This window comes from Sebastes umbrosus, chromosome 7, assembly GCF_015220745.1.
Source record: "Sebastes umbrosus isolate fSebUmb1 chromosome 7, fSebUmb1.pri, whole genome shotgun sequence".
Lineage (NCBI taxonomy): Eukaryota > Metazoa > Chordata > Actinopteri > Perciformes > Sebastidae > Sebastes > Sebastes umbrosus.
The window spans coordinates 5,445,858-5,460,205 of record NC_051275.1 but is presented as its reverse complement, the minus strand read 5'-3'; the positions used below and the strand labels follow the sequence as shown (position 1 = coordinate 5,460,205).

The 14,348-nt window shown below is 44.6% G+C and overlaps 1 protein-coding gene across 7 annotated transcripts in view; it reads left to right on the top strand.

Annotated features, from left to right (window-relative positions):
* nbeab (neurobeachin b) overlaps positions 1 to 14,348 on the top strand; it is a 287,636-nt gene that overhangs the window by 261,849 nt on the left and 11,439 nt on the right. For 4 of the 7 annotated variants that reach the window (XM_037774339.1, XM_037774338.1, XM_037774335.1 and 1 more), the window contains 6 exons: positions 2,796 to 2,963; positions 8,263 to 8,352; positions 9,351 to 9,543; positions 10,353 to 10,424; positions 11,619 to 11,774; positions 12,564 to 12,734. In XM_037774339.1, the coding sequence (XP_037630267.1) occupies positions 2,796 to 2,963; positions 8,263 to 8,352; positions 9,351 to 9,543; positions 10,353 to 10,424; positions 11,619 to 11,774; positions 12,564 to 12,734 (850 nt within the window). The remainder of the gene's footprint in view (positions 1 to 2,795; positions 2,964 to 8,262; positions 8,353 to 9,350; positions 9,544 to 10,352; positions 10,425 to 11,618; positions 11,775 to 12,563; positions 12,735 to 14,348) is intronic. The other 3 variants (XM_037774340.1, XM_037774337.1, XM_037774334.1) reach the window with 1 other exon arrangement.

Here is a 14,348-nt window from a genome sequence, read left to right as displayed (position 1 = left end):
ATCTGTGTCTCCTTGTCTTATTCATGAAGCATCTAATAAAGTGCACCGCTCAATACTAACACTGTACCCCTGACCACAGTGATGTCACTAAAGGACAGGACTGAGGGCAAGTTTGCCCTACACTGTTACCTTCTGTAATGCCGGGCCTCGTCACTTTGGCAGCGTGCAGGGCCCTTTCCGTGTGCACGTGTGCGAACGCCTGTGCGTGCACGTTCAACACAGACAGCCCATCAACATGTGGTCCACCACAACTCCCAGCAGGTTTCAGGAGCAGCACGGAGAAAGAAATGGAGATCCGACTGTCTCTTGCCGTCAGATAAACCCTGTTCTCCCTTTAATCTGGAATCACTTACTGTAGAAACTCAACAGCTCAACTCTAATTCATACAAAAACTACATGATGAATGGCCCTTGCATAAGCTTACAACAGTTCAGATGCGTTTTGAATACATATTTGGATTGTCAATCGATTTAAAATATTTAATCGTGATTAATCGCAAATTAATCGTAGTTTTGTATCTGTTCAAAATGTACCTTAAAAGGAGATTTCTCAAGTATTTAATACTCTTATCAACATTAGAGTGGGCAAATATGCTCCCTTTTTGAAAATGTATGTATAGATTTATTATTGGAAATCACTTAACAACACAAAACAATGATGAATATTGTCCAGAAACCCTCACAGGTACTGCATTTAGCATAAAAAATATGCTCAAATCATAACATGGCAAACTGTAGCCCAACAGGCAACAACAGCTGTCAGTGTGTCAGTGTGCTGACTTGACTATGGTTTGACCCAAACTGCATGTGATTATCATAAAGTGGGCATTCCTTTAAAGGGGAGACTCGTGGGTACTCATAGAACCCATTTTCATTCACATATCTTGAGGTCAGAGGTCAAGGGACCCCTTTGAAAATGGCCATGCCAGTTTTTCCTCGTCAAAATTTAGCGTAAGTTTAATATGATGCTAGCATCTTCATTCTAGCTTCAAAACTGAGCCGCTACTACCTAAAAATCGCAAGTCGTGCAAATGTATTAAAGAAATTAATGGTGTTAAAACAAATTTGTGTTAACGCCTTATTGCGTTAAATTTGACAGCCCTAATTTTAAGATTCATAAACGAAAAATCCCATGTGAACTGGAACATTTCACATGTGAAGAAACATTTTTCACATGAGTGAGTGAAAGAAATCCTCTGTGGTATGCCTCCACTTTCTAATTTAGAACACTTAACACACAACGTTTCGTGCAGGTCGTGTATCCTGAGGTTGGGGGGCCACAGTGTTTTTGGACCAGAGGTAGAAAGAGGCTCTGGGAACACGCTTGACCTTTTCAGCTGGAGTGACAGAGCTGGGCTGGTCTTATGGAGGTGACCTTTCCCTGTGCTCTACCCACGCTGCCTGGTTGAGCTCTATCAGGCTTGTGTACCGGCAGAGTGGGGGTTGGAGGGGAGAGAGAGAAGGGAGAAGCTGGGAGTTGTTACGAGCATGTCTGCATCTCCAAAACAAGGAGAGAGGATGACTGAAAAAAAACAAGGATTACAGTGGATATTTTCTCACTGTTGAAGGATACATGTGTGATTCTGCGTTGCATTGTTCAATTCGCAGACCAGTGTATTCACACGCCCAGACATTCACAGTCCTCTGCCTCCATTTTTTTGTGTCTTTCTTTTGTTCTGTTCCCTAGCTAGCCCACTCTCTTGCTTCCTCTATTATTTCATTTCTGTCAGTGAATCTCTCTCCCTGCCTCCCCCTCTGTCTCACTCTTCCTCTTTTTTTTTCCCTTCCCTCCTTCTCTCCCTCCCTCCCTCCTTCCCTCTCTCATCCTCCCACTTCCCATCTTTGCATGTGCCACTTTCAATTGAAGTGATATGCCCTGTGGCAAACTCTGCCTCTGTGTGCTCGAGCAGGCTTTGTTGGTAATGGCTGTTATTCCTGACGCGAGGGGAGGAGTGTAAAATTCCTCTAGCAAAGCCTTACACCAGCATGCTTGGAAATTATATTGTACCGTATTGTGGAACAATACATCAAACCTCCCTGCTGCATGGCTTCCATGGGAATATTTATAATAATTATCATTCTTAAATCCGATCCCAAATCTCTCACTAACACTCCCACAAGAAATCAAGTCTCCCTTCTCACTCTCACACGAGTCATTTATCAGTGTTGCTCCGGCGGATGGTTTTACAGTAAATTGGATCCCTGTTAGTATTGAACCAATTTCTTTGTCTCCATGCAAAGATGGTCAGTCCGTATTTTAAGCAGACAGACAAATGTGATATGGGAGGCTTGTCCTGATTTAGCTGGTTACATTAAAAGGAGGGGATACCATATTTGCCATGTTATGATTTGAGCATATTTTATATGCTAAATGCAGTACCTGTGAGGGCTTCTGGACAATATTTTTCATTGTTTTGTGTTGTTAATTGATTTCCAATAATGAATACATACATTTGCATTAATTATTTGTCCACTCCCAAGTTGATAAGAGTATTAAATACTTGACAAATTTCCCTTTAAGGTACATTTTGAACAGATAAAAAATGTGCGATTATTTGCAATTAAATATTTGAATCGATTGACAGCCCTACTTACAACACTCTTTATTAGTTTTGTGATGTTTGGTGTGATGTAATGCCCTGGTAGGCCATCTGTGTACAGTAGAGTAGGCTGTGTTTTGTTGTGTTCAGTCTTGTGTGGAAGCACAATTTGTGTTGTGTCTTTTGGCCCATGTGCTGTGTGCTGCTGCTGCTGCTGATGCCTCTCACCTCTAATTGCCCTGTACTCCTCTCACAGGCCCTGGAAAGCGAGTTTGTGTCATGTCAGCTGCATCAGTGGATTGACCTTATTTTCGGCTACAAGCAGCGAGGCCCGGAGGCAGTGCGTGCCCTCAACGTCTTTCACTACCTGACTTACGAGGGCTCCGTCAAGCTGGACAGTATCACTGACCCTTCGCTCAGAGAGGTAGGGCACACACACACACACACACACACACACACTCACATTGCCATGGAGACAAAGCCCCTCCCCCCTCTCTCTTATTCACCATAGGCACAACTTCCTGTCTCTATTTGTCCTGGCATGTGTTGGAGCTCCGGGAGCATTCATATCACGCATCTGTCAATCAATTATTGTGTCATGCAGATGTAACCCGTGAGAGCGTTTGGCAGAGCTGCTGAGTCATCGAGTTTCCGTTGAGATTAGCGTCATTTTGTGATGACTTGTGTTATTAATTTCCTCTCTGACAGATAAACAGTAGTCTTTTAATATCTGTCCACATCATTCATAGATCCTCTTAACATCAGGATTCTTTTCTTCCTGCTGCTGAATATACTGTATGTTCCTTCCCTTAGTCAGATCAATGAATCTAACTGAGCCCTTTGATCAATCAGCAGAGGTCACTCAGTCAATAGATGAGGGAGTGAATCCTCTTGTTCTTAACGAATTAATTGAATATCTATTAGCTCGGCCGCACTACTCGTGAATAGCTTAATTGCGTAGAGGGGAAAGGGGACCAGAGACTGCAGCAGCTGGCACGCATTGTGGTACTTTCCAGTTTGAGCTTGTCTCTCCCTGTGATATCCACCATCTGCTGTCTGCAAAACAAGTCATTTATATACTGTCACTTCCAGGGGCGCCTTTATTTATCAAGTGACCACTATGCAAATCACCTGCAGAAGATTTGGCTCATCTAATTACCAAACCATATTGTGAAAGGTTTGGTTTTCATCATTTTGAGAGAGATTTAGGTGATGCCTTTTTTTTTTATTTTGCATATTTTGCATGAGGGGGTTTTTATCTGTCTTACACCCTGCCTACTGTTACCCTGAGAGATGACAGTACCGTTAGTTAGTTGCACATTAGGAAGCCTGCTACTCAGGCTCCCTAATTGTGCCCAGTTGACGTAGTCGCTATTGTGACATGTGAATGTATTTGTGCTGGAAAGAGAAATTGGCTCAGCTAATTGCAACTGATGTAATGCCGGTATGATGAGCACTAATTAAGACAAGCCTTCATACCTTCAATCATGTTTCTCATTCCAGATGGATTCTTCCTCTCCCTGTAACATGAAGTCTAACCTTGTATATCTAAACCCTGTATTCTAAAACTTAGCAGTATCCTGACAATGCATTATGAGTAAGTCTATTAGACGGGGCCATTAAACTGTAATCAGTTGATTTCCTTGCATATAAAAGTTGTGAAGAAAATGTATCATCATTGTAATTTTTCAACAGCAATCCTTGAAAAAAAAATGTAGTGTAGAAAATTAAAAAAATAGGGCTGTCAAAGTTATTGCAATAACGCGTTAATGGACATTTGTTTTAACGCCACTAATTTCTTTTACGCATTAACGCAACTTCTGATTTTTAGGTTGTAGCGGAATCAGTTTTAAAGCTAAAGTTCTGGTATCATATGAAACTAGAAAACCTAAGAAATCCATTGGTACCAGCTTGTCGCGAAGGAGGTTAAATAATGCTCCAAACTTGCGCTAAATTTTGGGAAAAACTGTCATGGCCATTTTAAAAGTGGCCCCTCGACCTCTGACCTCAAGATATGTAAATAAAAATGGGTTCTATGGGTACCCACGAGTCTCCCCTTTACAGACATGCCCACTTTATGATAATCACATGCTTTTTTTTGCAAGTCATAGTCAAGTCAGCACACTGACACACTGACAGCTGTTGTTGCCTGTTGGGCTGCAGTTTGCCATGTTATGATTTGAGCATATTGTTTGTATGCTAAATGCAGTACCTGTGAGGGTTTCTGGACAATAATTGTCATTGTTTTGTGTTGTTAATTGATTTCCCATAATAAAGATATTCGCATAAAGCAAGCATATTTGCCCACTCCAATGTTGATAAGAGTATTAAATCTCTCTTTAGGGTACATTTTAATATATTATAATTTCCCAAGCACAGTATTTCTCCAGACTACAACAGCTTAACTGTACTTTGATGCTCTGCAATGAAATTATTTGATTTAAGGTGAACGATTTCCTGCACAGTCTATGGTAACATTACGATCATTTTGCAGGTGATTTCCTGCAGGATTTATCGTACCATCATTCACACTACTGTTTACCACTCCTCCTGTGAGCTGCCTGGCTCTGAGTCAGTGAGGTGGAGCATGGAAAAGTGCCCAATGAATGTCTCGCTAAGACCTGCTGAAATGTGACGACTGACTCCGGGGTATGGATTCATTTTGGGCCTGACAGGTGAAACTGCCGATCTGGCATTAGTCATAAGAATTAAGGCATTTGAAACGTCAATAAATTAGAGGTCATGAGAGATAATTTCCTCCCGTGTGTCAGATGGAAATGATGACACCGTCTCTGACACGCCGCCGGGCCTCCGGTTGAGGGCACGGTGACAGCTCTACTGGGCACACTGCCGGAACAGCGGTCCTTCTATGTGATGCTCCTCCTGACAGCCTTCTCTTATGGAAAAACATGACAGCAACCCCTTGATTCAGACCCCGCTGTGTCACTCAGAAGTAAACAGACAAATTATTCATCAGTGGGACTCCATTTCTCCTCAGCTGCCACTGCTCCTCCCGCCCCGCCTCTGAATCGACAGAGACAACAAAGTGTGCCGTGGCTTGCAACCGAAGGGTTTGAAGCAGCTGAGATATATTTAAATTGATTTCACCTTGATATTCTCATTGTGATGGGACACAAGTGTTTAAGTGCTTGACCTTAATAATAAGAAACTTCCTTCACATGTATCACATAGAATAGGATTCAGTTTGAATCACTGATGGTAACTGAATTAGAGATAATCACCTACTGGTAGACACATTGTTCAGGACATTTCTGCTCCCACAGACAGTAGTGCACATGTCAACTCCCAAGCTGTCACTCAAGAAACACCCTCGGGCTGATTCTTTGTTAGTACTTAAAGGATTTAAATACAACCAGATAAGCTTAAAACAAATTTCATTGGCATGTTAAGGATGGGCAGCAGTGTCGTCACATGAGAAAGTAGCACGATTACATTAATAGTTTGTTTATTTGCGTGGGTCTATGTGGTTTATAATCGGTTTAACTACTGAAAAGCCAAAATTACTTAATGAAAGCAATTTGCTTCTGTAACCCGCAGAGTCTATCAAAAGGTGAAAGGTGCAGCAGCTTCATATTTGTAGTCGCCAGCGCTGATCTCAGGTGTCGTGACTCAGCATGATCCCACGCTGCTTAGCGGGTCACCGCAAGGCCGTGTTTGCATTCTGTCTGACAGAGCTGTTGTGTTGCTGCTGCATTGCATGAGTGCACCGGAGGATGCTGTTGGAGTGGAGGGGGAGGGGAGGGGAAGGGGGGATCATCCTCCACGGAGTCTCTCTGTCACCAGTTTGGGAACCAGGCAGCAGATAGTGAGAGAGAGCTGCAGCCACTCACCTCTGAAGCCTTTTTTGCTCATGCCAAAATCAGATTCGAACAAAGTCGCGCAGACAGACGTGCAGACACGGTGCGTTATGACGGATGTTTGGTGCTCACCCAAGCAAGGCGGTTTGTTGCGGGGAGGGAAGATCATCCAGATGGCTTTGGCAATAAGTGTCACTTATCAGCCAAAAAGCAGAGCCTGAAGTGACTTAAACTAATGAACTGCCTGTTAAGTGCTCTCCATCTCAGACTGAGATAGAGATAAGTTTCTGACACACCTCAGACAGGATTAGTGTTGAAGCACCTGAGAGATATTGACATGTTTTGATCATCTAGTGGAGGAACATGTTCTTGAGTTAACCTTCAACAAGTCAGACCCCCTTCCCCCGACACGTACAAAAACACAAACACATACAGAGAAATCCTCCCTCCTCCCCCTTGCACTCTGGAAACAATTGTTGGGTGTCAAGGTTGTCTGAGACTACCAAAACGGGACATGCAGCAGCCCAGTCTCCCTGATAATAGAATCATCACAAGAAATATGGTGATGTTGTCCACATGGCCTCCTCAGCCTTTCTGATCTTTGTATCAAATTTCTTTATTTGAACAGACATTGTGACCCTCACCCCAAACCTAACCTTAAATAGCCATAATGTCAGTTGCTTTTTACTTGACGGACTGCGTTGTAAAGAAACACTGACTAGCGCTTAATGGTTGCCAAATGTGCTCGACCACTCACATGAAACTTTCACTGCCGTGCGACAGCGCTCGACCGTGTGGACAGCGCCTTTTTTGGTGCTGTGGAAGATAGCAAGTGACCTGGGGGTGGGTGGGTTTCGGGAGGCGGCTGTTTGGCTTGCAGGTGGCCTGTCCTAATTCAGTATCACCTCCAAACTTCCCGTGCCACATCTCCCTCTGTGGCATGTGCTAGCCAATAGGTCCTTTTGATTGTGAGTGGTGTGTACAGGCGGAGGAAAAATGAGGGCTAGTCACCCAGGCAGTCAGAAGGGCGGGCGAGAGGCTGAGCGATGTATGTTCCATTGTGCACAGTGGCATTGACGGACGTCTACAAGCTCCCCTCTGATGGTGGAAGTGGCTCCAGTCACATCAATCACTCCCACCATGGACTGCCCCACTTTCAGTCAAGCTCAGCAGCTCTTACTGCTTGTTTTTTTCCCTCACTCACTGGAGGCAAAGTTCTTTAGTCTATTTAAATGGGAGTTATTTTCTAATAATAGTAATAGCTTGATTCCTCTGGTGTGTTGTTTTTTTCCTGTACTCAGGGAGCGGCTTGTGCTGTTTTTAGTTTTTCCTCTTAGTCACAAGCATCCAAACTCACAGTTTAAACCCAATAAATCATCCTTCGTCAAGGTAACCCTCTGCCAAATCGCCTTGTGTGATTTTGTGCCTCTGTTTCATACGTATGTGTGTGCACGGACATGCTTTTCCCCTTTGTTTCAAGCACAATAACATCTAAAAGCAGGCCGGCCTGCTGCAGTCCTAGCTGGATGTCACTCCAGGTTAACGTTTATGCAGCGGGGGCCCCTGCGCCTGGAAATGGGAATGGTTAACTGAAGCATGTTAATAGGAAAAGGCTTGTCTCTTCCATACTAACACTTGGATGACTCTGCAAGCCGAGGGGGGAAGGGGGAGCACCCAGGCGGATTGGGAGTGCTCCCCTTTCCCTTTACCTCCCCCTTTCCTCAGAAGCACGGCTGAGTTAGGATTTGCTTGCATTGTCAAGTAACGCATTGACCCATCACTTTGATGCATATTGATTGTGACAGCCGCTCTCTCTCTCTCTCTCTCTCTCTCTCTCTCTCTCTCCTCCTCCTCTCTCCCTCTCTCCCTCTCTCCTTCTCTCCTCTCTCTCGCTCTCTCCCGCAGGCCACAGAGGCACAGATCCAGAGCTTTGGACAGACGCCATCTCAGTTGCTTATTGAGCCACATCCTCCACGCAGCTCCGCCATGCACCTGGTGAGAGCAACGAGCATGCTGGGAAAAATTCCCTGCACCTCTAGTGGCGGTGTATGTGTGGCGTGTGTGTGTGTGTGTCAGAGAGTATGTGTGGATGGTGTGGGTTTGCGTGCCTGTGTTGTCCCTGATTTCTTACTTCTATATATGCCCTTCAATGTTATAACCAAAGCTAAATATTTCAGACGGCTTACCTCATGTAGGTCACAGACCCGCAATATAACAACAAATATTCAGTACCAGTTGTCTGCACTGTTTTATAGCCGTTACCGCCTACCAGCAGTGTGGTGTAAAGGGAAGAGTGCTCCCTACTGGCCTAGTAGCTCCCCTCTTTCGGCTGTAAGCTGCTCTCCTCTGTCTAATCCATGTAATAGCCAGCCTAGTCCTCATTATCCCCACACGGCTTGCTCTCTGTAAGGCAGATCCCTTTGACACCTTTTAGTTCAATTTTTCTACTTTTGCAACAGATGTGAATGTTTTCATCTACATCTGTCAAAAGCCTCCAAAATAAGGGACAAGATGAGAGTTAAAACGGGTTCAAAACCATCTGATTTGCTATCTCCTCCACTGTTGTTACTCCTGCTACACATATAGTTTAACCCAGTGTTGTAAAGGTTGCAGTCTCTTTTAATGCTTCTTCTTTGTGGACCAAACTCAATCTCTCTGATCCATGTGTATCATGTATGCACCATCTCATGTGTACAGCATACTCCATCCCAGTTTTCCATGTCTTACCCTTGTCTGACCAGTCCCTCGTCTGACTGCTCCGTCCGGAGGGGGCAGCGCACGAAGCTCTCCTCCGTGTCTGAACCTAGTTTTTCCTCCAACCTCCACACTAATTGCCTCTTTCCATTCTTTTTCTCCCATCTTGTCATACCTCTTCTTTTCATCTTCTTTTCGTCCCCCTCTTCCTCCTCCTTCCTTGTACTCCTCCTCCTCCTCTCCCGCCGTCGCATCCCTCCATCCTTCACACCCCGTCTTTTCTCTCTTCTACTCAATAGTGTTTCCTTCCACAGAGTCCTCTCATGTTCAAGGACCAGATGCAGCAGGATGTCATCATGGTGCTGAAGTTTCCGTCCAATTCGCCGGTAACGCACGTGGCCGCCAACACCCTGCCCCACCTTACCGTCCCCGCCGTGGTCACGGTCACCTGCAGCCGCGTATTTGCCGTCAACCGATGGCACAACACCGTTGGTGAGTGGGGCTCAACACACATGGCAGGTGATGTGTTCAAACATACACATATGCCCTTGTTAAAAAAAAAGAGAAGTGCCACACCACATGTGATACCTACCACAGCAGTGGCCCTGTAAAATCACTTCATCACTGTCTCACACAAACCTGCCCACCACTCATAATAGAGCTGTAGCCAGCTGGCTATGTGAGAGGCTAGCACCTCCTAGGTAAGCTGACCATGAGTGTTTCCACATGTTCCTTTTCAGACATGTGTGAACAACATTACCCACAGAGCCCCTCCCTGAGAATCAGCCTCACCTCAGGGTCAGAGGGCCAAAGCAATGGTTACTAGGAAATTAGGCCGCAACTGCACCACATTCTCCTCACACGTCCCCATCTGTCACTGTAGAGACACACTGAGCTCAGGACCAAAGAGTCCGCACTGTGAGGCTGCTCTGGCTGCTCCCACACTAATGAACACAGCTGCAGCACCCTTGCCATCCTGTCAGAGAGAAGGGGAAATGTGGTTTGGCTTTTCGGAATAATGATGATAATAAGGTCTCCATATTTTCAGGCATGTTGCTGTTTCAAAACCGGCTCCAGATACAGATTGCACGGATAAAATGTCTCCATTCTGTTTGACACTTCTGAAAAAAAAAAAAGCCCAGTAAGACAGATGGAAATCTTTCTGATGGAGGTGTGTGTGTGTGTGTGTGTGTGTGTGTGTGTGTGTGTGTGTGTGTGTGTATGTATGTAAGAATGCACACGTGCAGAGGTGAGAATAGCCTCGGTGATTAATTTTCTTATGTATCCTTGTCTGAATCCAGGTCTCCGAGGAGCACCAGGCTACTCTCTTGAGCAGGCCCATCACCTACCGATAGAGATGGATTCTCTGGTCGGTGAGTAAGCTTCCCTGTTTTGAGCAGAAAATACAGCATCACACAGAAACATTTGACCATTGGCTTGTATATCCATTTTAGCTGTAAGGTTTTTAAAGGGGGGCTGCACGGTGGTGCAGTGGTTAGCACTGGCACCTCACAGCTAGAGGGTTGCAGGTTCGAATCCGGCTTGGGACCCTTCTGTGTGGAGTTGTGGCTGTGCATGTTCTCCCCGTGTTAGCATGGGTTTTCTCCGGGTACTCCGGTTTCCTCCCACAGTCCAAAGACATGCAGGTTAGGTTAATTGTGGACTCTAAATTGCCCGTAGGTGTGAATGTGAGCGTGAATGGTTGTCTGTCTATATGTGTCAGCCCTGCGATGGACTGGCGACCTGTCCAGGGTGTACCCTGCCTTCGCCCAATGTCGGCTGGGATCGGCTCCAGCCCCCCCGCGACCCCTAACGGGATAAGCGGTTGCAGATGGATGGATGGATGGTTTTTAAAGGGATAGTTGAAAGAATCAGAAATCGCTTATTAACAGTGACAACTGCGGCCAATAAGTCAACGACGTAGACGTGAGCGAGCATCGGTCAAAACAGTGAGGCGACACGCACGAGACTGAATGTGATTGACAGGCATCATGTTGATTAACGTGAGCAACATTAGCTGCTAAAACCACAATATCACTATATATTCCACATGCTTGGCAGTAATGAAAGGTCCCGCCATGAATCGAAGGCCCGGCCGATGTTGATCCTAGTTTTCCCCCCCGACGTCGGTCACATTCCTGTTTTGCAAGATGAGCTTCACTAGATATAACTTTGTTGTTGTGGTGGGAGGCTGGTCGTTTGTTTGCGTTAGCGGACTCCATTTCTAACCAAACGTTAACTATTGTTGCACACTGTTAGACCTGGAGCGGAGCTGAAAATAAAGACGTTCGTGAGCGACCATGACGTCACATCCGTTGGATTTTCCCGAAAAAGAACGACTTGCATTTTTCACATTAAAATCAGTCTACAGGCTGATAGAGGAAACCCAGAAAGTCGTGGAAGGTGTCATTTTTTAGGTTAGGTTACAACCTGTTCGCACATTCGCAATAAAAAAATGATTAAAAACATTTAAATGTGTTAAAACTTCCATACAGTCCCTTTAATTAATAACTTTAATACCTCAGGTATTGACATGAGTTTTGTTTTTCCTTTTTTTTTCCCCACAGCCAACAATACTGGAAGCAACAAGCGTCAGATCACAGACCTAGTGGACCAGAGCATCCAAATCACCACGCACTGTTTCGTGGTGACAGCTGACAACCGCTACATACTGGTGTGTGGCTTCTGGGACAAGAGCTTTCGTGTGTACTCCTCCGAGACAGGTAGGTTACAGTGTAAACTCTATTTCCTATAGAGGTGTGCACTGATGTGTGGAGGACTGAACGCTATGATGGGAATAATACAGTATTGTCGCTGCTCTCTCCTGACAAGCCTTGTAGAAGAACTGATGACTATACTGTAATACACTGGGGCTTAGTGTTCAGTAGAAAAGTTATTTCTGCTAATTTCCTTTCCATAGATAGGGATTCAGTGGGAGCTAGATGATAATATTGGCAACATACCTGTTTAATTCTATAAATGGTTATCGGTGCAGCTTGACAAGCGGCGTTTAACTAATTGGTTCCAAACTTGGGGTTTATGACGGCCACAATGGGGTTGACATGAATCTCAAAAGAGGATTGAAAGGATAAGAAAAAAAATCTGTTGCTTATTTTTCTTCAATTTTTCTTTTCTCTAATGAAATGCTGGCCACTTTCACCTCTTCCGGACTCTAAAAATCCTTCAAATATTACAAACCAAGAGAAAAGAAGTCACTCTTGTGGGTTGAACTGCTCAACTCTGTCCACACTAAAGCCACAATCTGTGCTGAGGGGTCACAAGCAGACATTGTTTCATTTTAAGAGGTCGCAAGCCAATAAGGCTGAGAACCACTGATTTAACCATATTGGAAACATTTTTTTCCACTATTTCCTACAATACTCCCTTAACTACAGTTAGTGGGGGGGCTTTGAAAACACAGACAGCACTGGTTTTACCATGTTGCATTTCAGGAACTTCTTACTAGCAATTTTTGCCAACACCGAAAACACATTTGTACATATCTTCTCTAGGCAAGCTGACCCAGATAGTGTTTGGCCACTGGGACGTGGTGACATGTCTGGCCAGATCAGAGTCTTACATCGGAGGGGACTGCTACATCGTCTCTGGGTCCAGGGATGCTACACTTCTGCTGTGGTATTGGAGTGGACGGCACCATATTATCGGCGACAACCCCAATAACAGTGAGTAAGACAAAGAGTACACATGTTCCATGCTCACACACATGCACAGAGAGTATACAGTACAGTAGCATCGTTCTCTGGACAGTTACAGAAATCTTTTCACATTGTATAGTATTTCACCAGTGAAATATTCTCCTTTGTTGTAAAGCAACAGCCTTTGATCAACACTGGGGAAAAAAGGCATTCTACACTAGAAATCAGATAATGTGGAGAGACAGGGAGAGGATAATTTATTTGCACTGTAGCTGTGATATATTAGTGTGATTTATTGCAATGAGCTGAGCTGCTTTCAAGTAGAGGACTCCAGATGTCTTGGCATTCAAAATGGTAGACCCCAGTGTGTGATTTCTGCTGCTCAGTTCATTTAGTTGCTCATTCTCACTGATTGTCTGTGTTCAAAACAATCCATCAGGGTAGGGGAAACCGACATTACAGTACTGTACAAGCCAGGAGCACCATATATGGTGTGGAATTGAAAAACTGAAGATGAGGAAGAGTGTTTTTTTTTTTATTATTTCTGGATGACAATACAATGCATGTGTGTGTGTGTGTGTGTGTGTGCTAGAAGATTTTGTGTTTCCAATTGTCACAGATTCTAGGAGCGCCGGATTAGTTGCGAGTGTTCTCTAATTAACTTCACTGAGGCTCGGACAGTTAATTAAGAATTTCAGCTTGGTTGCCTCCAATTAGCAAGGGGCAATAGCACTTGTGTTACTGCAGCAGGAAAACAGTATTCCCCTGATATTCCCTCTACTAGTGCTTACAATGCATCTTCAACAGACAAAAGGGAAGGAAACTACACAGCTCATCTCAAGCAACAAAAGACAAGATGTGATTTCACTCAATCAAATCCAATATCTTATCAATATCTCATCGATAGATCATGATGTCAGAAACACAGTGGGGAGTAGCAGATAATAATCTAGCTTGGTTAAAGAATGCGGAGCACTAAAAGGTGTGGGAACCTGGAGTTTGTTTGTGAAGGAACAGGGGTAGTGCAGAGGAAAATGACTCAGAACCAGCTCAAAACTTTACATACTGTATGTTTGACACAGCATTATACAAATCTCTACAGCCAGCCGATACCAGTCGTGTTCATATATAGATGGCAGGCATTTACAAGAATCCTCAGGGATAACCCACTACCGGCCTCTCATATCTTCACATTTGAAGCCCTCAAATTAATGTCATATACCACACAGAGCTCCAAAGTCCTTTTTTTTCTCCACTTATTTGCTTATTCATTGAACAATCTTTTCCACGAGTCTCATTCTGGTGATTTCCTACCTATTATATTTTCTATAACGCCGGTTGAAGGTTGTGTGAATATGTATCAGCAGCCCTCCGGATCACTGCTTCCTCATCCCGCAGATGCGGAGTGCCAAAGAAATTGATTTCACCCACGCCTCAAAAGGCTGCATGTGTCTTAAATGTGTAATAATTAAAATAACTTCCAGCTCAATCACGGCCCTGCCTCTCAGACTCGGCCCATCACACCGGTGCAAGGGGATATTTGCACCCGGTAATTGTGGCGGCTGACTTCGGCTCGTCCCAAGGGCTCGGAGAGGGTGGGGGGGTACGCGGCGCTGGGCTGATTGAATCTTTTGTCGGGTA